A 27,385-nucleotide genomic window follows, 5' to 3' on the forward strand; every position below is an offset into this window, starting at 1 on the left:
CACAAGGTGTTTCTTTGTTACTTATTGAAGCTCAATTGTTAATACATGTTATACCTAAAAATATTTTCATTACCTTTTCAACATTTCATGGAATGGGAGGGAGACATATGTTTTGAAGGTAAAACTAACTGTAATTATCTCTACTCTTGCATTCTAAATTCAATATGGGAAAAAGGGCAATAACCGTAGAATATTTAGTGCATTGTACACCATTATTGAAATTAACCTGTGTTTAATATCAGTGTTTTTTTACAGTCATTATACAGAAACCCAAAGTTCAACTAACAGACATGAGGACCCCTATAGCCTATTGGTCATAATCATCTAGAGGTACAAAACAATGAGAAGTAATTCGGAATAGGCAGACTTTTGCAGTATCATGATGACCAAAGTGTTAACAAGTCAACAAAAAATTCTTAATTAGATTTATTTATAAACAACATAACATTTCCAGTAATAACAAAAATATGTGAAATTTATTTATCAACAATGAAACATAATGAAACCAAACAAATAAATAGATATACTGCTTTCATATCAATGACATATATACCGGTATATAGATAAAAATGTCAGCTTATTATCTAAATCATTGTCTTAACTTCGCAGAATATACAGGCAATGAATAGAAAGTTAAATACACAAAATCAATTCAAAAAACATAAGCTGACAGAAATAATAATGTCATCAAAATTCATGCTTTCACAACAACAGCACATTTTCAATAAAGACATGAAATTAAAAAAAAAAAAATGCCAACAGTAAACAACGTTTCGAAACAACGCACACAATAAATGCTGAGGTTTTCAGAGCTGAAGTTCACTGTTGTCTGTTAATAGGCTCAATTTCTCTAATAAACTGAAAAAGAAAAAAAATATTACTTTAGGATACAAAAATGTATAATTAATATTTCCATTTCAAGTAAAACGACTACTCAAAGTCACTTAATATAAGGTTTAAGACAGTGTGTATCCCCATCACTCATTAGTCCATTATGACACATGTAGTAGCATGTGTTTCAGCTACTGCATAATGATCAGGGCACATCAAGTCGAAAATGATTCACACATACATAATAGTGTTAAAGTTCAAAGTTCACTACATATAGAAAATGTGAGCAAGCCAAGCACCTAACCTGTATCGTACCAAAACAGTTCATGTGTTCAGATTATAATTGATGAGCAAAATCATACATGTATGTGCACCAAAAGTCTTTAATTATGTACCGGATCTACAATTTTTACATTTGAGCATCAGCGCACCAAGCACAGATTTTATCAACATAATTTTTTTTCACCAGTTAAACCTGAAATCCATTACAACCAAAACACTGTCTCTGCCTGTCTGGGACATTTCTTTAAAATAAAAACTATGTACAAAAGTTCAATTTCACTTCCATTAGACTATGATAATATAAATTCCTAAAGTCAGCTTAATAGAATATAAACCTTACCTGTTCCAACCTCTTCCTGTATTTTGCATCATTTTCACCTGATTTCCTATCTGGTACCCTTCTCTCTTCCCTTTCAATCAACCTTTTCAAGGCATCAACAGACATGATGGCTAGGGGATCCACATTCCTCTTATTGATCAAACTTACCAGGTATTCTTTATAATGAATTCTATAATAAAAATATTTAATTGGACAAATCTTTTCATTTTATTTATTATTCTTACGACAGGTGATCAGTCAAAAAACAATCTGCAAATTATGGGGGATTCCTACACTGCCAGAAATGAGGGCCAGCCAAAGGCTGTACTGAAATTTAATTTTGGGGAAGTGAAAATTCTGAGCCACTGGCCTAAATTGCATGGTGCTGCCCCCCCCCCCCCCCAAAAAAAAAATGTAATTTGTAGGGGTTGAAAGTTGGGAAAATGAACTATGAAATAATCATTCAAATTACAAAAATAATTCAAGCAAAGGCCATTTGTATTAATACAGGGAACAAATAAGAACTTGAATTAATTTATTATTCTCACTAAATGCACCCTTGAAGTAAAAACACCACAAAGAAGGAAAAGTTTTATTTTAAGACTATTTTCATTCTTCTATGAGCCCTTCCCTGCACATAGCCCAATACACCCCAACTTCAGAGTTTTGAGGGTTTGTTTGATATTAATCTTTGATTCGATTTGTTAATGTTGTTGCTTTTGCTCAAATGTATTTCTATTAACCAATCACGAAGGCTATTACATATCTATGCTTTGTTGGACAACAATGTTGGTTGAATTGTATTGTACATGGTCCGAGTCACGCAGGGACGAATTAATCACTTACCTAAGTATCCACCTTTGTCAACGGAAGTGGTAAAAAATAAAAACAAGAAATGACGGTAATTTTTTTCTTTTTATAGCATGAGGGAGTGGTTGCCAAAACATTTTTTTGGGGGGGGCCAACAACTTCATGTCTTTTGGGAACTTTTAGTCACCCTAATACAAAACTGGTAGCATTTGGCGAGTGGGCAACCGGCCATTTCAGGCACTGTTCCTGAATGCTGGTCCAGTGGTACATATTTATTTTAATCCCAAATTGCCAATGATTTTTATGAATCCTTTGAAAAACTGTCTTTCCCTTCTTCTAAAAAATTCACCTCCATCCAATTTAAATTTAAACCCAACATCATATGGTTTTAAAACTTCGTTTTCACATTCATATAAACAAATTAACATTATTCATTATAGAACTAGATAAAACATTCAAATGCTCACTTCATGTGCCTCTATAAATGGAATTGGGATTTCTTTAGCTTATACAATATGTTTAGTTGACAAAAAATACAAGTGGAGAAAATCATGAATAACAGTGCCCTGACTCACGTGCAGAGTCCAGCAAAACCTTCCTGGACCTCTCTTCCACAAGCTTCATCTCTCTTTCCCTCAGGATCCTCTTTCTGTTCCATGACAGGACAGGTCTGACCAGCATCTTGGTCAGGAGCAGTTGTATTAAACTGTATCTTATTGTTCTAGTAAAACAAATAAATTAACAAATGGTAAATCTAATAATTTATTTGTACAATTAAAAGATATATTTTTCTAAAAAGAAAAAAGAATGTAGTAAAAAACTATTTAATATGTAACAGTTTTGTTTGACACAGCCTTCAGACTTTAAATCTTTCATCCAAAAATCTGCGGCAATTAAATGAACATACTCGGTGCACTTAGGAGATTACATAACCATGTCAAACATACAAACATGTAGAATTTCAGGAAAATATTTTTCTTCATCAAAACATTTATGACAAGTAAGAGAAAAAAAATAATTGGTAGAAAAAAGAATGGTATACCTTAAGTAACCTCTGAAGATCACCAAAGTCCTCATCACGTAGATAATACAGACAACTTCTTGGGTGATGGCAGTGAAGTCCCTTGTTACGGCATGAGTTGTATTTCCTACATATCTATAACACAGATAGTCATGGTAATTATAAAATTAGAAAATAAATTTCAGAATAACAATTAAAGCAAGTATTTTAATAACAAACTTGAAGCAGAATGTGGCATACAGCATTAGGAGATATTATACCAAAACATACAGTAACCAATAAAAATTATACTGAATTAAAAGATGTAAAATACTTACCCCTTTTTGATAAAATGGCTGAGAACATCCACTGCAGAATTCAAACCCACACTGAGGACATTTAAAATGCATACATCCTCCTTTAGCCAATGAAAACTTCATTTTACAACTAGGACAGTCTGTAATGTAATAAAGATTTCAATCATCATGGAGGATAATTAGTTTGACAAACATGCAAGTGAAGTATAGGCACACTGAACAAATCTGAAGAAATCTTTTTTTTTATCACTTTTTTATCAAGTTTGGTTTAAATTTATCATAGGCAGTATTATAGATGGGTTGAAAAGGGGTAGTCCCCCTTATGCATGGACATTTTGTTGATTATGTAGAAAATTACTGGAGTGGACACCCTCTTAGGTTAGTCAGCGTCAAAAAATGCGCAATGGAAATGTGTATTAAAGCTTCTGTGAAAGTTTCATTAAATTCTGTTCAATGGTGAAGGAGGAGTAATGAATTACAGGTGGTTCTACGAAGGAAGGACCAACACCCTTATCATTATATAACCCTAAATAAAAAAGTATCTTTATAAACATTTCTACATCATAAAATATATACTATATTCATTTTGAGTGGGGAGGAATGTAGTATGAAATGAAAATTACCAATGCCATTGTCTTCCAGGTATCTAGCCAATCCAGCTGTCTGATTCTCAGGATCATTATCTATCTTCCACTGACGGAACTGTTCACATGTCAAGTCTTCATGTTGTTCTTCCCACTGTAATTGAGTCATATGTTTACTTGAGGAGTAAAACTTGCAACAATGATAAAAAACATCTTCAAATTACACAACTATAGCAAGCACTTGTTAATGTAAATAACTGGCAGAAACATATATTGTTGTTACATGGTCCTGAACATTTACTGAGGTCTCCATCCATGACACACTGAAATAATGATGCTAAAAATGAATTGCTGCTTTAATCAATTTACTTCATAATGATTTAGGTTTATAGTAAAACTAGGACAATGAGAATACTAGGTAATTTAAACATAATTATATGATTATGCAAATTGTGGCTTGCATCTTTTCTGATTGTGGCCTGAGAACCTTAATATGACGAATAACTCATTTCAGTAGGGATTACTTACAATTTTCTTACAGGTAAAACAAGTTCCTTGTTGACAAGTAGGACAAACCATCTTTAATGTCTCATTACCAACAGTCCATATGAAGCCATTTCCACACTGCAGAAAAAAATATGGCATCATTGCTTCTTTTATAATGTAACTGTTTCTATTTGTGGAGTGCATATATTTACAAGTGATACATGGTCACTGTCTGAATAAAACTTTCTTTTGTGATGTCATAAATCATACATTGTATTGAAGTTACCCGCTTCAGATAAAAAGTTTTTCTAGCTTTATACATTATTTTTCTTATCAAATTTTTGTTGTAGTATAAAGACAATAACAGTGAACTGACCTCTCAAAAACTTATATATATACAAATTTTGCGAGAAACAATAAAAATGCTCTGCATACTCTCACATCTTTTACAGTTCTAAGTCTCAACCATAAGTCAAGTTTATGTCCGAGCACTGTTCTTGTCTATATACAGACTTAATTATAAAAGATGGATTTAACAAAGTAAGTGGTTACTCAGTATTAAAACTTACTTCTATTCAGCACTAGGCAATAATATAGGCTATTACATATACAATATAATCAAGAAATCAATGGTGTTCTACATTTCCTTTGAAAATAATGACCATGCAATCAAAATTAAATCTATTTTCCTATCTCATAACTTACATGAGCACACCATCTGAAGTTTGGATCTTTCTGCAAATGCCAGTCACGTAACTTGGAATGATACAACTCCATAATGTCTTGGGCTACTAATGTTTGAAGCTGAAAAGAAAAAAAAAAACAGAAAAATATAAATTCAGGGTTGTGGCAGACAGAGATACGGTAAACATATTAATTTTTGTGGTTGCTAATTTTCGCATCAATTTTTGCAATTTTTAAACCATGATTAGCATTATATAGAGATAAAGCCAGTTTCGCAGGTACAGATTTTTGCAGTTTTCTGTTCATTCCAAAGTTAGCCAAAATTAGTACACAGAAATTTAATACGTTTGAAGTATTAGGTGTTTGTTCATGATATAACCATGTTAACAGTATTATTTCTGACAATCTTTAAGTGTAGGTCACCATTATAAAATATTTCAGAATTATTAAGACAGTATTACTGAAAAGAGTTTGACATTTTGAGAAATCAAAATTTTTTTAAGTGTACAACTTGTTATTGTTTTAGTCTTAGACTTTAGCAGGGATACCAGAGTATTTTTAAGTAGCAGGAAAAAAAGAAAAAAAAGAAAAGTAGTGGGTAAACTAATGAAAATATTGCAAGAGTTCACCCATTTTTCAAAAAGAGCAGCCATCAAAAGACGAGCAAGTAGCCATCCAATATTACCGGTTGTCGGCTTCTATTGACATCCCTGCTAGGGGTTTCGGTATCCAAAAAAATTAATTCATCACTTTAAGTTTAATTTTAAGACCGTACCTCCTATATTTTTGGTCTGAGTCAGCCTAAAATTTGCCAAAACAATACTAAAATTATAGGCACTGTCAGGGTTTATATCTTTTGAAACTCAATCTTAACCCCTAACTGTCAAACAAAGACATAACTGATATCAAGATATTAGCTCTTAAAAGCTTTTCAGCTTACAGCCAATGATAAACGGCAACAAAAAATCCATTTGGAATTATGAAAACCATGGAAAAGTTTCCTACAAAAAAAAGCTCCCTTTATCCTCTTTCAAACAAAATCTTCTATAACAGAACTCACCAGTAATGTAAGGAACTCATCAGTAATATAAAGAATTCAACAGTGATGAAGGTAATTCACTAGTAATGCAAGGAACTCACCAAAAATGTCAGAAACTTACTATTAATGGAAGAACTTACCAATAAGGTAAGGAACTCAACAGTGAGGAAGGGAATTCATCAGTAGTCGAAGGAACTCACAAATAGGGTAAGGAACTCAACAGTGAGGTAGGGAATTCATCAGCAATGGAAGTCACTCACCAATCATGTAAGGAACTCAACAGTGAGGTAGGGAATTCATTAGTAGTGGAAGGAACTCAACAGTGAGGAAGGGAATTCATCAGTAGTCGAAGGCACTCAACAGTGAGGTAGGGAATTCATCAGTAATGGAAGGAACTCACCAATCATGTAAGGAACTCAACAGTGCGGTAGGGAATTCATCAGTAGTCGAAGGAACTCACAAAGAGGGTAAGGAACTCAACAGTGAGGTAGGGAATTCATCAGTAGTCGAAGGAACTCACAAATAGGGTAAGGAACTCAACAGTGAGGTAGGGAATTCATCAGTAATGGAAGGAACTCACCAATCATGTAAGGAACTCAACAGTGAGATAGGGAATTCATCAGTAGTAGAAGGAACTCACAAATAGGGTAAGGAACTCAACAGTGAGGAAGGGAATTCATCAGTAGTCGAAGGAACTCACAAATAGGGTAAGGAACTCAACAGTGAGGTAGGGAATTCATCAGTAATGGAAGGAACTCACCAATAAGGTAAGGAACTCAACAGTGAGGTAGGGAATTCATCAGTAAAAGAAGGAACTCACAAATAAGGTAAAGAACTCGCCAATAATAAAGGGACCTCACCGGTAAAGTAAGGAATACACCATTTATGTATGGAACTCACCAGTGAGGCAGGGAATTCACTAGTTATGAAATGAACTCATTGGTAAAGTGAGGAACTTACCAGTAATTTTAGGAACTCATCAGTAAAGTGAGAAACTGACCAGTAATGTAAGGAATTCACCAGTAATGAAATGAACTCACTGGTGAAGTGAGTAACTCAATAGTAGTGTAAGAAACTTACCAGTAATGTAAGGAATGTTAGGTAATCAGCTGAAGCTTCTACATCTTCCATATCTGGCTGACTGCACAAAGGGCAGTTTAAATTCCTCACATGTCTCTCGCGAATGGATATTTCAAAGTTCTCTCTTACACAATGTAGACAAATTTTGCAATCACAACCCAAATTACGAATCTGAATAACAAAAATGTAAAAGATATGTTAAAACACTTATTGAAAAAAAAACTATACCATAAATTACACATAAGTTGACAAAACTCCTCATAGATCATCGGGAGTACGAAATCGTAAACATGTCAAACGTGGGCAGCCATGTGTGAAATAAGTGGGAAATTCGTTTGATGAATTTGTCATAATTACGAGCGGTAATTAGTAAACAATATTACCTGGTATTACAAAATACAATAAAAAATAATTGTTACCTGCAAATTTGGTTGCAATTAGCCATTTAGATAACACCTTAATTGAATATGAGCCATGTGCGAATGTGTTATGACATACCGTAAATGGGTATAAATATTAAAAGACCGATAACTCCAAAACATTCGATAATGTTTTCCAAGTTAAAAAAAGGAGTTTTATTAATGTATCTCATAAAATTTATTTATATATTTTAACGGTTTCAAAGTCTCAGAGTTTATATTAGCATCATCGTATTAATTCCTAAAGGATAGCAGTAATGATCAATACGATTTGTATTCAATCGCCGGTTTGACTGAGTGATGACTTTCATTGATTGCAGTTAACCATAAATTTTGAATTAAAGCAATCGAAAGTGAACTAAACAAATCTAACTAAAAGCATTGTTGATGAACATTTTTCTTGAAAAATCCTTAGATAAGTTGAAGTGGACGATAAGTAGAGGCTGAAAACAAATATCAACTTATAGTCCAGAAAATATGGTATATGAAGTTCAGAAATGAAAAGATGGTAACAAATTCACTTTAAACAATAAAAAGCAAAAATAGGCTATGAAAATGCATAATCCAAATTTATTTTTCAACATTTGTTGTTATTCTACTATAACTATAAAACTTTTTATCACCTTGGTCATTGGAAACTGTGAGTAACAAATCTGACAATACTGTTTGAGGAACACCAATGAGCTAGCTCTATCTCCACAGTTTCTAACCGCCTCTACAACCTCTTCCAAAGAGGCCTCTATATTCCCTGTATCTACCTCCTCATCCAAAATTCTGGTCACAATCTCAGCTCTACCCCAGCTCTGAAGCTTGCCTTCGACCAATATCAATCTTATTCTTCTCTACAAATAATTATAAAATAATGTATATGTTATGTAAGTTTTATTCAGTCAAGTGTAAATAAAACTTCATTACTTTCCGCAATTTGTAAAAAATTCTGCTTTATTTTCAATGGAAATAAGTATAAAGATATCTACAGAAGTAATTGCACCAACCTCCAAATCAACATTTTTGTCTTTAACAACTGCCTGAAATGAGGTATGAGATAGAACACTATTGGTCACACTGCTGCAAATATCAACTGCAGGATCCTGACCCTGTATCCTGTCCATTCTGAACCTTTCACTGTCACCACCTTGTTGAGGATTATCATCAGATGGCCAGATTCTCTCATGGAACAGCTGTAACCATTTTGAATTAAGTTCATCAATAGCACTATCAAGGTCGCCTTCAGAATGCAGCATAGCCTGTAAAATTTCCTCTCTGGCAAAGTTACCATACTTCTGAATTTCTTTGTACTGTGAAACAAATATAAAAACATTCTGAGAAATATATAAAGAATAATATATGAGCAGCTTGGTATTTCTGAATAAGTCAAAACCTCTGCATGTTCTTCTGCGAAGCAATACACCAGTAAGTGCATTGTAAGATATTTTAATAGTTATCAATGGTCTGATATCACATCTAGAGCAGACTTTCCTGATATGAGTACATGGCAAAAATAATCAGTATTTATTGCATATAGCATAATTTAGCTTTAGGTATTTTATATAATTTCAATGATTTCAAAGGCATCATTGACGCACAGAAAGTAGATGAAACACTTAATACTGGCTATTTTTTCATCACTAAAAACTTAATACAGAGATATGTACAAACCATGGATCCGGAAACTGTCAAAAATGCTGGTCATTGACTGACAAATTTTGAAAATGACCGACGACAATTTTCCAATATCGGACATAAAAAATTGTCAACCCTTATAAATTACAGTCTGCGTGGTTTTATTAGTGTATAAACATGTCCATTGATTTTAACTATACAAAATGTTCAAATGAATTGAAACCATTCATGTTCAGGAAGTCGAAAGACATAACATTCAAATACCCAAGGGTGAGTGAACTAACTCCCTGTATCTTAAGGTTAGTATAAGTGAATACCTCTTTACATTTTGGTTTTAGATGTTCTTGTAAAATATTTTGAAATAAAATGCTTTGCAAGGTGCAGCTTGATACAACTGCAAAGAAATAACCTTGAACAGCTGGGACAAGCATGGACACTACGTCAATCTAGTTACAGCTCTGAATTGATATTATGATATAATAGTTGACACATCATAAGATTCTGACTCAAATGAAAGTGATAAAAAGAAGACATACATGTAAATAAATAAGCAAACAATATAAAGTTGAAAACACTTGCTAATTACTGAACTCTTTCAAAAATGTTTGGATCTCAAACTTTTTAATCCACCTATCAGTGCAATTTATGGAGATCCATAGACTTATACTCCAGCTATTGCCTGAAAACTGATGTTTTCAGTGATACACTTTTCAGCTCAGGTCATAAACCCCAATACCAAACACAGGCAGACCTCTGCAGTACTAATTTATAACAATCCATTCATGTAGATTTGAATTCCACAAAGTAACCTTAAATAGTTGAGGCTGTAATCCAAAATTAATTCCTACCTTCCTTAAGTGGTTTGGGCTCTATTTATAAAATTCTCTCAAGCTCAACCAACTATCATGCAAGTTATCACATGAAATACAAGTGTCTCTGTAAGATCACACTGACAACACAAACTACATGGATGACATCACTATACTATTATATAACAGCAAATTTTGCGTATAAATTTCAAATTATTTTACAACTAACCATTTTCTTTCTGTTCTCTACACACAGTCTAACAGCTTTTAGAAGGTCACAGTTGTTCAGTCTCAAAGCATCTTTACTTTCTGTGACAGATATCTCTCCAACATCATTCTGTTCCATCTGGGCGCCCTGGTTAGTGGCTGTGTGTATCACCCTATCCACTAGTGGCATCCATTTCTCCCGAAGCCATTTAGGAACAGGGGTATCACCTGATCTTTCAACTGCTATTTCCACTTCATCTGCATCTATTCCATCCTTTTCACAGTGCTTTAAAGAAATGACATAGGAACTTGTATTAAAAAAAAAAAAAATCTTATATAAAATGTCAAACAAATGGGGTCTAAATCTACTGATCATATAAAAAAATCAATTCGTTTTCAACCAATCCTCTGTGGTCACATCCCTGTCATATCCATCTTCATGGTTTTATTATGGTCATAGTAAAGTTGATCACAGGCAGTTGAAGATTCATGTTATATTTAGGGATGTCAATTTTGTCCTGAATGACTACTCTTAACCACTGGCTGGGTATGCCGTAACTACCACAGACCCCCTACATCTCTGATATTACATATGATGTTAAATGTTAGATAAAATAGTGTAATATAATTAGACCCATACTTGTTTTTTTGTAAATTTTTAAAAATAAATAGTATGTATTAATGGTATTCTGTATTTTTTTTCACAACCTAGTCTGACAGCGGAGTTTCACCATATCTACAAAATTATTTTTGTCCTCATTTGGATGTTTCCAATGTAGATGGTTATTCCAGTATCATTAACTTGACCTTTCATAGTTTTTCCTTCAATACTTCTTCAAAAGAACTTTAAAACTGACAATTAAAACTCACTATTCTTAACCAACAAAGCATGCTTGCAAAGATAATTGTAATAGGACAGCGATGCTCCAATCAATGGCTTAATATTTGATTAAGAAAACATGTATATGACCTTTTATGTAAAAATTGATTGCTGTTTCTCATGAGCAAAGACAAGGATGGAAAAAACCCAAAGAAGAACAATTATTTAAAAAGTACCTGAGTAGCTAAATAGTAACTTGATACTCAAACCAACCAAGCCATACTCGAATATCCAAGTACTTGTTGACATCCCTAGTTAAATTACATTCAAAGTAATATTTTGGTTCCCTATTATATAACAATAGCAATACTTTACTCCTATTACATAGATCAAGGCATTAAACAAAGCAAAATAAGGGGAAAAAAAACCATTGGTCTTCTTTCAAGATTTATTAAGACATGTACCCTACTGGTGCATCTGGTCCATGCCCTCAGTTTTTAGTGGAGTCAAAGTTGCTCATTTACTTTTGTTACTTTGTAAGTATTATTTTGGTTGTTTTTGTTCTTTATTGCGTGTGTCTGTTTGGTCTCTGCCCCAAGATAACACTCTTTTGATTTCCACCAGAATCTTGGTTCCCTGAATTACTCCTTTAGACAATGTCCATGAAGTAATTACCTTCATGAGTACCAGTAATTTTTTGCCTTCAAATTGCAGTTCCTCTTGATTCCTTCTCCTTTGGATATCTTCCAGAGTTTCCTTAAAACTTCTTTGTGAATTGGATGACATCTGTCCTGAACCTTTTCCTTCACCAGAAAATGGTGAATCTGGTGATTTGGTTGGTGTCTCTTTAGGACGATTAATCATCTTAGCTGTAACATCGATTGGTTTGGGAGGATCTGGTTTGATAATTGGAAATGCCGTTGAATTGGAAACAGGGTCTGGATACTTGGGTTTTGGAAGAGCTGTCTTTAGTGCTGATGCCTGTTTTTTCTCACGCTCTTGTTGTTCATTAAACTGTTTTTGAGCTGCAATCTTTTCTCTGTAAATCTGGATGGGAAGAAGAGAAAAAATAAATCCTTAATAAACAGGTCTGATAGATAGAGAATCTCACCATCAGGTACATGTGTGTATTCATTTTAACAATATGAAGCAGATGGGAAAAAACTGTGTTTTTTAATCAACATTTCACCAAAGCAGCCAAAATATATAAACTGCAAAACTAGTAGATTTTGTGAAACAAAATTTTTGTGGTGTGATGGCAACCATGTATACATTTTTTGTTGTTGCTTAGTCTTATTTTTGTAGTCTATAGCAGTGCTTTGGAAACTGGTCATTTTTTTTTAACTTCAATTTTTGTGGTCCTTTGCTTATCATATAATTTTTGAAAAATTTCATATTGTACAATATTAGGAAAAATACAAGAAAATAAGAGTATGTTAGACTATTCATACATAAGCTCAGAAACGAGGTAACAATTGACCAAAACTCAGAGCACATGACTTCTGTCTTACAACTTAGATTAAACATACAGATCTACTGACCTGGTCATGTACTTCCCCAATATGTTGGCCAACCTCCATAACAACTGTTTCATTCTCATCTATGCTCATTGCCCCTATTGGTTTCGGTTTATCTGTTGTATCTACTTTGGTTGGAGTTGGACTAGTTGTTGATATATCTACTTTGGTGGCAGAATTCTCATCAACATACTGTGGTTGAGAGCTTGTTTTACTGCATATTTGACAGATTTTAGATGCGCTTTTATTGTAGAATGTACAATGAGAACATATCCATGTCCGTGTGTCTGTCACCTGTGTCTCTGCTTTTGGTGAACTTTGGCTGACAGTGGTAACATTTGGAACATTAACATAGGAATGGGGAGTTTTGGCTCCAGCAAACTGCCTATGAGGAATTGGTGGTGTCATTTTAAGAGTATTTTGTTGATTTTGTCTCTCTTCTATTGGTAGATTATCTTGGACCATTTGATGTTGTCCTGAAATTTGCTGGGGTGAGGTGTTTTCCATTTTACCTTCAAATGACCTTCTCTGAGGTGTTACTTGACCTTTCTCTGTTTGTCTCATTTGTGGTTGAATTGCTGGAGACACCTGTTTGTTGATATTTTGTGTGATAGATTGTGGTGATTGTAAGAAGCTTTGCTGGTTAGTTGCTCTACCCTGTGCAGCTGGTGGTGAATGAAATATTCCTTGCTGATCTGGTGTCCTGTTCCCTTGAGCACCAAGAACATGTTGATATTGAGGCGTGGGGATAACTTGAGGTGTTGGGATAATGCTGTATACATGTTGATGTTGGGTTTCTGGAGATATGCTGCCACCTGGTGTCATGGTAGCAGGAGGGAAGTGATAAACAACATATCCAGCAGATGGAGTAACAACACCTGGAGCTCCTTTCATGTATGGTGGAGGGTATATCACAGGCTGACTTAACGGATCCTGAAAGCTACCTCTACCCTGAGATAGGGAACTTTGCTCATCATCACGAATTGTTTGCTCAAGTTCCTTCTCATACTTCTCAAGTTCTATTCTTTCTCTAGTCAACATGCCCTTCTTTTTATAGAGTGATGCATAATCAGGATCTGAGAAAAATTGAGCATTCTGAGAAATCAACTCATTAATTTTCACTTCAACATCCTCTATTTCTTCCCTCAATGTCATCAGATTTATATCTAATTTCGCTTTCCTTCGATTAAGATCGGGTATGTTCATAATAGTAGGTAAAAGACGAGAGGTGGGTGGGCCACCTGGTGCAGCATTAGACATGTTCCTTGGTTGTGTTTGGAATGGTTGGTTACTATGATACTGCTGGTTTCTAGGAAGAGACTGTTGCCCCATGTATGATGCACCTTGTTGATTAGATAGTGGCTGCTGACCTCCATGCTGTAAAAAAAAATATACCTGAACAGACTGTGTTGTCGACGTTACATTGAAATATTTTATTCAACATTACAAATTTCAAACTGATTTATATTTGGCAAGCCTTTAGGATACCAAGGCATATGGTCTTGATTTTAAGTGTTAATTGTATTGCGTGTTGAAAGCATGACTACACCATATTACATGTATGTAGGCTGCTTATTTCTTGCTATACTTTGTTTATTCACCTACCCATACTTGTTTATCAAATCAAGCAACAATAGTTTTCCATGTAATGTATTTTAGTAATGTCCTCAAGGGAAATGGTTTGAAATAGCTCTGGAAAACAGTGGATTACAGTTATTCATTAGTAACAAAAATGTCCGATTCATAAAAGTAATAATACCATGATATTTGGAGAAGTAGCAGACATTGGTATACCAGTATGTGACATTGGACTAGCATACATTGATCCCTGTCCCATTACATTGGTTTGAGAGTACCCTGGGTACTGAACAACATGACCCTGGTTTGACCAATTCCTAAAATGGAGCAAATGTTCAACTATGAAAAAATAAAAACATTTACATTCCACAAATTTGTCATCAATTTTAGAATATTTGCATCAATTAAAGAGGAATAAAAAATTAAGTCTGAGAATATTTTAGACTTCCATGGTAACTTCAATTAAAGCCTAGAAAATTGATGTGTCACAGATAGTTAAGAATATACTACCAGATTTTTTCAAGTTTTGTGACACCAAAACCTACTACCAATTTTTACTAACAACAAGTTTAGATTACCTAATATCAAACTATTTTGAAAATAATGACAATGTTGTTGTATTTACCCAGTTTGAACACTCTGTGGTTCCACCATATGAGACATATCACCACCAGCCATACTTTCACTTGATGAATATGTTCTTGGTCTATTAAAGCTTTCAATTCCTAAATGCTGCATTTGATTTGATAAATTTCCCGTGGCTAGCTTTCCCATATTTTGTGGCTGAGCCTGAGGAGACCCATAATTAACTGTCATGTAACTTTCTCCTCCACCAACTTGTGTCGAACTTCCTTGCACTGAAGCTGCAACAGGTGTTTCACCCTGACATGATAGTCTAGGTTTTTGACTCATCACGTGGTGTTCTTCCACATCACCATTCATGTTGCGACGCTGGTGGTTCTGTCGTCTTGGATGTTGATGCCACTTATCGTCACAGTCACGACAGAGCTGTTTGTTGTCACAAACTTCACACATGATTTCAGCTGGACGATTACCACAGATGTCACAAGCTGAACCTATTGTAACGAAAGATATAGGGTCTGTACTTCTTTTTGCAGATCAATTAAAAATCTATTAAATGTGTTGATTTCTTTTCATCTTCAATTTAAAGTTTTCTTAATTTCTATGGAAACCATGTTATAGCTTATCAAATAAAATATCACCTGGCTATGAAATCCAATACTTATAAAGTCTTCTTTTAAATGTCTGGAATCTTATATCAAAATATCTTTATTTTTCCTTATTATGTGTATCACTCCGAATAGATTTTAAGGATCCAACACCCCTGAGTGTATAAGACAGAGAAATCTCAAACATCCAAGGGTAGAATTTCAAGCTCTGGAATGTGGCTTCAATGAGTTTAGTAATATAAAACATTGAAATCTTATCCAGGGATGTCTGAAATTTCCTAGTCTTGCATTTTTTAAGAAGTATCTCTCACTTTTTAAATAAATTTTGTAATTGTTTTGCCATTTTAGTACATTTTGCATGCGGAAAGTGCTTAGAATTTACATAACATAATAAAACATGTTAATGTGATGTAAAAAATAATGTTTTTATCTTATCTAGTAAATTTCACATGGTTAAAAAAAGTATACCCTTGTCTCAATAGTGAGAAATGTATATTGTTGTCTCAATAGTGAGAAATGTTTTTCTCATGTACAGTAGAAGTAGTTTTTATCTAGCTTTTAATTGAAACACCATATTCTTATACATGTACTGGTACATACATTTTATATAACAACTGACAATATTTTGATAAATATTAAAACAATCATTTATAAGCATACCACTTGGGAAAACTGATTCTTCTGTAGAGTGCTGAACTATACTTTCACTGTTAAATGGTGAGGACAGAGGTGCAACAACCTGTAGTAAAGTGAGACCAAGACGTAAATGTACAGTTCATAACTTATTGATATAATGAGTATACATTTGAGGGATTTATTATGTTATGTAATACAGCAGTAACAATTTAACAACTCAACTCTCAAATAAATGATTTGTACTACTGAAGCGAATAATGATTCTATAAGACTGTATTGCCAAATTCATATAATTTTTAATGTTATAAAACCAATAGCCATGTACTTAAGGAAATTATAAATTTGTGGATTTGCTCATCTCAGAGATCTGAGAACTAAAGAAAGTTGACCTGGAATCCTAAAAGTTTTGAAGTAAAAATAGGGCCATAACTCTCAAAGCAGCACATACAATATAGACCATAGTCTGACCTTGACTGTTTTTAATAATCAAATACATTGTCTTAAAATTTTAAGTACCATTCTGTGTAAGAATCAGGCAATGGGTGGCACATCATAATTCTAAATTTGGTCTTACCGTATTTGCCTCAAACATATTCAACATATCTAAAATAACTGAAAACTTCAAATTTATTCTGAAGCATCTGTGATGAAGATATTTTATGACTGCTTATACAGTATAAGGAAAACGTGTGGAATAATTTTCCTGCCATTTTTCCATGTGCATTTCAACTAAATTTGACCTATCAATATCTTAAAAATGCAAATTTTACTAAAACTTTGATGGTTATATCCAGTAGTTATTAGATATATATACCTGGTTAATGCAATAAAATCTTTGCACTTTTGCTTTATGTGCCACACCTTATACACATTTTGCTAGATTCTTAGACAAAGAAGTACTTAAAAGATAAATCAATGTTCATTCTGGAGAAATCCATTGCCAAAAGAAGAAGTGAGATAGGTGGGAATGAGGATCAATACATGCATACAGCAAAGATATAAAAATCTATATCCGTAAAACAATAATCCTTTCACAGGTTTTGCTTTTATCTAGTGTATACCATATATTAGGAACTTCAGAACACGAAAGAGTTATACAATTGTTTTTGGTTTTTCAAAGTTGCTTGAGATATTTCACTGAACATGGTTACTTTCAGCATACCGGTATTTGTGTTTGCTGAGAATTTTCAGATGACAAATTGGTTGATTCCCCTGATGTTGTTGTAGCTGGTTGAGACACTAAAGCAGACGGATTTCGCTCTATATCAACAGATGACAATGACCTTATTGACCTTCCCTGAGCTATAATTTTGGCTGTCATTGGTATCTGACTGGAATCGATTTGTCCAATACTTGACTGTGCATTGTGTAGAGGCAAATTTCTAGAGGAAGAAGTATCCAATATTTAATCTTGATGATTAAAATACAAAATTTCAAATTTCAAATAGCACCCCATGTGAATAAATGAAGCAAATTTATCTCATTCAAAATGTTGTTTGTCATACTAAATTACAAATAATCTCATTAATGGTCTCTGTAAATCAGCTGATACTTCCAAATGTTTCCACTCAAGAGTACTACAAGATTTCTAATTACAATTTTTAAACACCATTAAGTGGGTCATCTTGTATCTATGTTGTGCTTATATACAGTAATTGTACTTATATTTACTGTGGTTTAATTGTCATGATTTCCCTGATGAGTCATCGTTCACTAAATAAAGTATTTGTGAATATGCATATAAATCATTCAGTACATGGTAACTTTCATCATAACACAAACTTAAATACTAGCAAAAATGTTTGAGAAACATCAATTGAGAAAATCAGTACCCCAGAAAACAAGTGGAAACGATAATTAAAAAAATTACTTCTACATACATGTTAGGCTGAGAAGCATTAGGTGTGTACTGAGGATGTGTCTCCAGTGTAACAAAATTATATTGGGGTTCTGATTGTCCTGTCTCTGCAGTAACATAGCCATATTGTGACTGAGGCTGACTAGGTGGTTCTGTAGCAGTTCTGTATACCTGACTAGACTGAAAGCTAGACATAGCAGATGGGGTAGATTGTTTAGCTTCTTCCCTCACCTCCACAGGCTGAAACAGACATTCATTTCACAATTCATGATAAAAACTAAAGCAATTGACAAATTACACTGGCCTGAAAAACTATGTTAAGGTAGCACAAATATGTAATTTATTAGATCTTTTTAATTCAGACTAGTGCATGAGTTCTTGGAATGTTTACACAATTAATACAGTAACCAAACATTCTTTCCTAAGAAAAGAATAGATGTGAAGCTAACAGATCTACCAGTATATAATTTTCTAAAGGGTATTAAAAGATATTTATGTCATGCCTTACAGGCAATTTGGGTCTTGTTTGAGTCAGCATGTGTCTGATATTCTATAATACCCTAAACATAGTATTGGAAACTTGTCTACTACTGTAAACATACACAATTTCGAGGAGTACCAATTTTTGCTTTTTTTATGGTGGACAGAAATGCGCAAAAATAAGTACCTGTGAAATTGAAATAAATTTTCAGTACTATATTAGGCAAACCTTTTTTTTTCAAATTGTGAAAATTGATACTCGCTAATATGTCTACTTGACAGAATGCGAAAATATTAGCAACTGAGTAAACGTTTACAGTATCACTTTTTCCATTTTTATCTTTTATTTGTTAAAAATTAATGTTTTGCCAACTTGTTGTGCTACTGTTTCCCTGTTGTTTTGTGCCGATTGCTCTCTAACAGTATTAGGAACCAGGTTATCAGAAACACTCCTGATAGAGTTGGGATCTATCTGCAACAGTTTATCTTGGAATCTTTTTAATTCCTTCCTGTAAAACAGTAAAGCCATCTGTATTAATATAGTAATATTTGTACAAGTAAAGTTTAGCAGAATAGATTCTTCACAGAACAAAAAATTCTCAAGATTAATAAGTTGATGAGTGAAAAATCTATTGTTTTGATTTACAATAAGAGATTGATAAACCCAAAAGAATAAGATTAATAAAAGGACTATTGGTTCAATTATGACCTAAGTTAAAAATGTTTAAGTCCTAAAAAAATTGTGAAATTTGATTAGACTGTCCCTAAATCTTTCGGAGTTACAAAATGCATGAGAAAAACTGCTTCAAAATTGTAAAGTTCAACAGAAAATGGGCTATAACTCTTTGACTTATGACTTTATATTTACTGTAAAAATTATAACCCTTACAATTCTGCACAATTTTCTGTATTCACTCTATTCATTTGTGTTTTTTTTACATTAAGCCAAAAAGTGTGAAAATAACTAAATTTGACAGAATAAGTGTAATTACTATTACAAATACAGTTTACTTCTTTGTTCATGGACAATATTGTAGAACATTTGATGTTCTGACTTTCTTATTTCTTGTTTTATTTTAGTGAAAGGTATAACAGCCAGTTTTTAATCCCTTATAAGCGTTTTTTTATGCATGGAAGATTTGCATTTTCCTTACATTATATGTGAACATGGAGAAATGCCTCTAAATTTTTGGGGCAATGATTTGAGTGTTTTTGGTAAGAATAATCCAGACGTGAGCTCCCTCTGTGATACTCAATCGTAACATGTTAAATACTTTAAGTTGGATTATTTTCCTTTGAAAAAGTACAGTTGATTACTTGCTTCACGCATTATTAAAAATAGTGCTTAACTTTAACATAAAATGAAAAATAAATGAAATCTATTGAATGGTGAAATATTCAGCAAGAATTAAACTTACATGGTATATGGACAGATAGACAAATCAGAAGTATGGACAGGGGAATTTCTATTTATCCTCCAAACTTCACATTGATATAAATGACTTACAGAGTATTCTGAGGTAACAATTTGTCAATATAATGCCGATGAGGATGTGAACCTGTCAAATACATGTTCAGTTCTTGTCTTCCAAGCAGTATGTCTGCCAACATTTTAGTCAACTGTTCTGGATTAGTTTCACCATCATCAGGGAAGGATAAACCATCTTTAATATCCTTTGTATAACCCATTATCTTCATTAAATCTCTACCCCCCTGAATAGACAAAAACTGAGTATTAATAAAGAATGTTGGAAAGTTCTAAAGTAGTTTAAGTAGCTTAGAACAACTTGAAAAGCTGTTCCTACAAATTTATTTTAGCCAACAAACTGAATGCATACAAGACATATCCCAATATATTCAACTTATGGAGTTACACAACATTTATTTATCAGCTTTATTATAAATCAACTGCACTATATTACACCACTAAACAAACATAAAAAAAGTTTGACAGACAGGGGATAGCTGCAGTGCATGTGAAAATTCCTAATTACTAGATGAGAGTGGAAATGGAATGGACACATACAAAATGTATTCAGGGTTATTCAATACAACAAAGGTTATGTTTTCTAGATGTCCTATTAATTTTCTGGTACAATTACTACACATCTTTTGAATACATATATGTTGGTTCATTATAAAGTCACCTCTGATACTGTAGTACTTACGAGGTATTTAAAAAGTTCTGAACATTGATCTCATGTATTTTCATTAATAAACATTATTAAATAAAATTATATCTATGAAAACCTCTTATTTGGCTCTAAATATTCTAATATTTTTTAAACAGACTTTTCATGCTTAACTCTAACAACTGAGCAATATGCACAAGATAGTATTATACAGTGGAATAAATTTGGCTGAAAAAAAGAATGATCTTAAGGTTGAACAATGGGCATATTTTTAAATACGGGCAGTGTTAAGATGTTCGGCCATCGAAATAAAAAATGATTTGGATAAAGTTTACTGCACATCTTATCCAACAGTTTTATATAAGTTTCATCGTTTTAAGTCAGGATGACAGGCCACAGATGAGGACCCAATAACAATACCGCCACTTTCCGCCTTTGGTGAAAAAGATATGGATACTATGAGAGAACTAATAAATGTAGCTCAAGATGATTTATATAAGGTTAAATAATTAGCCTCATATTCAGGAATACATTTGTCATCAGTTTTTACAATTTTAAAACAAAAGGACTGGGTTGATTGTGCCAAAAACTATTTGAAAAATACAAACACTGTGATCCTTGTGGACCTAATGATACCGTAACAAGAGATGAAACTTGGATTTATTTTTTTAACCGGATTCAAAAGCAGATAACAAGCTTGAAGGAATGGATTAGAGAAAATGGTGAATGTCCTCAAGTTGCAAGAAGAACTAAGACGATTAAGAGATTAATGTATGCCCTATTTTTTTATGCCAAGGGAGCTGTTGCTTAAGTTTCTGTTGTGAAAGGCTTAATTGTTACAGAAAACTTTTATGCTACAAAAGTTCTGCCAGAAGTGGTTAAAAACCACAAAGCTGTCTGTCCACACACTGGTAATCATGGTATCCAGTTACTTCATGACAACGCACCCACGCAAAAGTCTGCCATGGTTACAGAATATCAAGAGGTGCACAGTATTAAAACTATGTCACATCCTGCATAAGTATCCAGATCTAGCACCCTGTGACTAAATCCATTCATCAAAGAATATCTATGTGGGAGGAGATTTGAAACCCAGTCAGCAGTCAGAAGTATTTTTTTTTCAGTGTATGAACAGTATACTGCAAAATGTCTACCGGTATAAAACAGTGTTTGAAAAGTGGATTGTTAGACTTCAAAAGTGTGTAGATGTATCAGGGGAATACTTTGAAGGAATTTACAGATAAATATAAAAAATGTGATTTGAAATTTGTGTTTATATATTATGAGTCAATAATCAAAACTTATCAAATGCCCCTCTTATGTAATAAATTAATATATTGCTGTATACATACCACAATAGAATCAACTCTGTCTTTAAAGATTTGGTTTGAGTATTTGACATATTTCCACATGTTAGATCTATTTTCCTCTGGTTTTAGAAGATGACGTGTGTATTTTTCTAAGATACTCAAAGCTATGGTGATTCTGTGAAGATGGTCTACATTCTAGAATATTAATTAAAAGTGTTTTATTCTGAGGTCTATTCTAATACTGTCACTGTGTTACCAGTCAAACTATCATTATAGTAAAATGATAATTGAAACTAATTGTCTTTGTAGGAATTTTCAATTTGAAAAGTTACCATTCAAACAGATGGAAGAATAGACACAAAAGATTTTCTTCCATTTGTTCTGCTGATATTGAACTAATGCAAATTGTGGTTTACACAGTAATAATCTCCTTCCAAATTAAATTCCATTCTTTTGGTAAAATACTAACCATTCCATCTTGATGCAACAGAAAATTGTTAAAAGGCAACACAGTGATCAATATAATTAGAAAATAACTATAATAATATATAAATAATATTTGGATTACAAGATTGATTGCTCTTTGCAATGTAGGTAGGAAAAGACGTTTCCAACAATGTTTTGGTAGGCTATGTTACAACAAAAAATGGTATTTTTCTATGTTAGTCTTCTTCCTACCATCTGCAATGTGATCTGGCAAAGCAAATCAAAACTTTAAAGGAGTGTGAACATCGTTTTTTTTTTCATTTTGAAAATGCCATTTTATCACATTTTTGTATGGAGACAAAAGATTACTAGCCTTACCTGGGACGTGCCATTTTCTTCCCTAACACTACTAAGAAGGCACATGATTGTTAAATAATTCTGGTCTGGACACAGTTATTCTGTAAAATCTCAGGAATCATAATACCTACCTGACCATTCAGATCAAGAAGACTTTCCATGTTGATGACCATATACTTTCTGGACAAGTCACAGTCAGCAGTAATAAAGTTCTCAATAAACGAAGCAGTATCCTCTCCATTCTTGATGGCTTCAACAAATGCCTGTTGAATACCTTCTAATGTCTCCATCACAATTTTGTTTTATGAATAGTTTTCAATACTCAAAAGTATCATATTGATTCTTGTAAATCTGCAATTATAAATGGAATCATATTTCTTAGTATTTTCGAGGTGATACAATGCTTTGTTTCATTTTGAAAATAATCTGAAACCATCTAAAACAGGAAAAACATGTTTTTTTTTATAACCAATGGCAGAACCATTGCATTCATGCAGTATACATTGCAGGGCATGAACATTTGATTAATCAAATCTACAATGTATCCTATGTTTAACTGGACAGATTTTTAATGCGTACATGTACATGTAATTATAGTTGAAAGAAGCAACAAACTGCTTGCCATTTCACATAGAAACATTATTCTAATTCCAAGATACCTGTGTGAACACTATCTCTTACATACCATTTGCTTATGCCCTATGATAAAATCCATGACCTCTTGCACTTGAGACACCAACCCTTATAACAATTGATCTATCAATTAATTACAATAATACAATACCTAATATTGCTTCATTCACCTGAATATAGCTGAAATATTGCTGCTCATACATTATACCCCAACAATCAATCATAATATTGCTTCATAAACATTTAATACCAATGATTATTAAGATAAATCTTGATTACATGTAAGTAATAGAAAAAAAATTAAGAATAAAGTTTAAAAAATTGTCAAAATATAAAGCACAGAAACTCCATTTTATCATTGTTTTATCATGGGATGGCCATTTATGTCGCATTGCTTTACCCCGAGCATTAGGGATGGTAAATGGTAAAATGTCGCATTGCTTTACCCCGAGCATTAGGGATGGAAAATGGTAAAATCATGGTAAAACAATGATAAAATGAAGTTTCCATGATTTCTTTTGATTCTTATAGGACTAGTTTCTTCATATTTTTGAATATACACAGCCTATGTGTTGCATGAAATGTTGGTCATGTGTTTATCACTGTTTTACCATGGGTGTGGTCTAAAGAGCTTTGAAGCACGTCATATTGGAATATCTTTACTTCTGTAAAGTTCTACAAAAAGTTTTAATGTTGTCAAATAAAATACATATATGTCAACAAACAGGGATATCATGTAAATGATTGAAACTTCAATAAAAATAAAATCTTTACAATGAATGATGTATTGATCTAGGATAATGAACACAGAATCCTACTACTGTAGGTAGGTCTGGTACACGATTTGAACAAGATGAAAGAAGCATTTGATATGAAGTACTTTGTGGAACCACAAAAAATCTTCAACAGTTATTTTTTGTATGGTGCATCTTTCCAACCCAAACCAGAGATATCAATATACAAAGAAAAAAAGAGAAGAGCTGCAAGGTCAGAGGAAAGAACAATATTCCTTATACCAGTCTCCAGCCCTGAGACAAAGAGATTCTCATTGTATGAGCTGTTTCAATGTTCATGTCAAAATGATGTCACACATTATTGTTTATGCCAATTCCAATATTTTTTTTTTTAGGAAATTTTTAGGTCGATAGGTGGTTTTTCTGATCAGACATATGGGCAGACCTGATTTTACGAGGTCAAGAAACAAACAGAAATTGGCATATCAGAAGTAAATAGGGTATGTAAGTCTTGTCATGTGCCTCTGTGGTTTCACGAGAATGGGCCCTTGTCTACCATTCAAACTCATGGCAGTTTCTTTATTAACATATCATTGGGTTCAATATTTAAAGCAATATATTTTTTTGTGTAAAAGGACAGATAAAAAATGACAAATATCTAGTTCTACAGATAAAATTGTTAAGAAAAGTCTAAAAAAGGAAACTGCATTGTGATGCAGTGTTTCGATTTTCCGAAAGTAAACAATTAAATACATATCAGTCTTCGGATTTCAATAAGAGAGTTCTTTATGATGTCATCATTTACCTGTGATTTGGTTTTGGTTGGCAAAAAATCCATTGAATGGCATGGGACATTATCTTTAAATTATCATAATTTTTTTTATTTTAAAAGATAATTGAAAAATTCTTTGGTTCCTTACACTGCTATAAAACTATTTTTATCCATGGAATTTTCAAATAAATATTCAGCAATAAGACTATATAAAATTTTAAAAATATTTTATTTGAAAATGAGTTTTACATGTATATATCATTTCAAATTTATTTTTTCAAGTAAAAGAGCTATAAATTCACATACAAAATATGAAATATTTTATCTTAATGAAACATTTTACAAAAAAAAAATTGGATATAAAATAACAAAATTATAAAGTATTGGAAATCAGGATTTTAAGCATGAAATTGTCAATTGTTTATTTAGCTGTTTATTTGCCAACCAATTTGACATTTAATGATATTCAAATTAGTGAATATGACATCGTTAATGAGATAGACGAAGTTCTACATTGGAAATTGCTGAAGGGAGACCGAAACTAGAACAAGATTTACAAATTCTATATTCAGTAAAAAAAAGGAAAAATGTAATGAAATCAAGGGTTTTTGCAAATTTGGCAGAATTGATATATTTAATCACCATTTTGCCTTTTGGCTTCTAATGGGAATGGGTGAACAATAAGAAAAAAGGTTTTAGTTTTAATATATACACAACTTTACTAAGATTTTTAGCATTTATCTATATTAATTTGACCAAGTTTATTTTCAATTTCAGGGCCAAATTTGAGTGTTTGATATTGAACAAAGATACCCCTTTGAACCAGTTACTGGAGAAATTGAAGTCACATTTGAATTTCATAATTACATATCTAAACAAATATTAAGCACTAGGTAGGGATTCTATTTGGACTTTGAGATAAAGCAATACTATGCGCGACTACAAAAATCAATCTATTTATAGTCACAAGTGACGTTAAAATTCAAATAAAGGACGGAATTACACTGTTCAAAATACTTGCATTGTAGTTAATGTCCTTTGATTTCCGTATGTTTACAAATGTACAGAATTATGGCAAATTTTGAAGGGGATTTACCGTTATACTATACTTTATAGGGAAGTCGAGATCGTTTTCGTCAACTCCATATTTTATGATCACTTCATTTCCAACTTCGTATCCGACTCATAACGTTTATCAATATCACCATGTGTTCTTATGTCGCTGTCAATAAAATTCTACTTAAATAATTATCATAATTTTACTGCACTTTCACTTCATTTTCAATGAGTGAGTCATAAAATAAGTTGATCAGGGGAGATAACCGTTTTCGGTTGGAGTTTGGACAACTCGACCTAAAAAAGAATCGCCACATTTGGGGTTGGTCCATAAACAGGACGAGAAAAAACCAACAGCACCTATACCAAACGTTCACGAGGGTACACGTTCACCAGCGTACTGGTAAAATCGAACGTAGGTTAATATATTTTAATAAACGACCAATTTAAATTAAAAAAAAAACGAATAAATTTCATAATATGTTATATTGTAATAAAATGTACTCAGTACTTTTTCTCTGTCATGATCTTATGATGATTAAATTGTTTGTAAATGTCATAATTATATATGCTCTGTAAAGGGCCATTTAATTGGAATAAAACATATTCTATTCTATTCTTTTTTCTTCTTCTCAATTTTAACATAGTTTATAAAAAAATAATTTGCGTCTTTAATACGCAGTTAAGTTTTTGTTTGTTTGATTTTTTTCTGACAATCATATACCGTGTGTAAATATTATAACTCATAAGTTACTAATTATCTCATGATTTATTTAGTACCTACACGTGCGCATTCCAGGTGGTTAGGCTTATCTGTGCAGTAAACAAACATGTACATGTAATTTAAGATGTTCACTATTCCCTTTATAGCTTCCAACTTAGATGCAACTACCAATAATTTACCAACGTTAAACTAACACATTTCTATTCTGTACTGAAACTGTACTGTTGTAATGACTACTGAAACAGTATTGTATTTTACAGTGACGTTACAGTACTGTCATTTACAGTAATGTTACAGTACTGTCATTTACAGTACCTTTTCATTACTGAATTTTACAGTACTGTTCCATTACTGTCATTTACAGTACTGTTTCATTACTGAATTTTAAAGTACTGTTCCATTACTGAATTTCAAAGTACTGTTTCTTTACTGAAGTTTACAGTATGTTTTCAGTACTGTGTTAAACAGTACATTTTAAGTACTGTATGTTTCAGTAAGTTTTCAGTATTGTGTTATACAGTATTGTTTCAGTACTACATTTTTCAGTATAATTACAGTAATGTTTACTATGAACAGATGGTCTACCTTTGAAGATTGCATAGACATTTTCAAAAATACATGTTTGACTTTGTTGTCTTATGCGACGTTACAATATTTGTAACGTCATCAGCA

General features: G+C 32.7%; 1 protein-coding gene across 3 annotated transcripts; it reads right to left on the bottom strand.

Moving 5' to 3' along the window:
- Positions 1-408: 408 nt before the first annotated feature.
- LOC148616074 (uncharacterized) lies at positions 409-26,247 on the bottom strand. Of its 3 annotated transcripts, none has more exons than XM_088582760.1 (24): positions 26,030-26,247; positions 22,926-23,145; positions 22,054-22,206; positions 20,077-20,282; positions 18,943-19,078; positions 18,112-18,329; positions 17,394-17,613; positions 16,256-16,334; positions 15,031-15,481; positions 14,587-14,722; positions 12,852-14,204; positions 11,986-12,357; positions 10,513-10,776; positions 8,847-9,149; positions 8,475-8,693; positions 7,433-7,603; positions 5,335-5,433; positions 4,672-4,767; positions 4,183-4,297; positions 3,581-3,699; positions 3,285-3,398; positions 2,818-2,963; positions 1,454-1,622; positions 409-858 (listed from the first exon to the last, which is right to left on the bottom strand). In XM_088582760.1, the coding sequence occupies exons 2-24, from the start codon at positions 23,082-23,084 to the stop codon at positions 820-822; spliced, it is 5,337 nt and encodes a 1,778-aa protein (XP_088438886.1). In that variant the 5' UTR covers positions 23,085-23,145; positions 26,030-26,247; the 3' UTR covers positions 409-819. The 3 variants fall into 3 exon arrangements, with proteins under 3 accessions (XP_088438886.1, XP_088438888.1, XP_088438887.1); XM_088582762.1 differs by having other exon boundaries at positions 26,043-26,180; XM_088582761.1 differs by having other exon boundaries at positions 25,955-26,059.
- Between the last annotated feature and the right edge of the window lie 1,138 nt (positions 26,248-27,385).

Source organism: Perna viridis, chromosome 5 (genome assembly GCF_037379345.1).
Source record: "Perna viridis isolate PV_CMFRI_1.1 ecotype Kerala chromosome 5, ASM3737934v1, whole genome shotgun sequence".
NCBI lineage: Eukaryota > Metazoa > Mollusca > Bivalvia > Mytilida > Mytilidae > Perna > Perna viridis.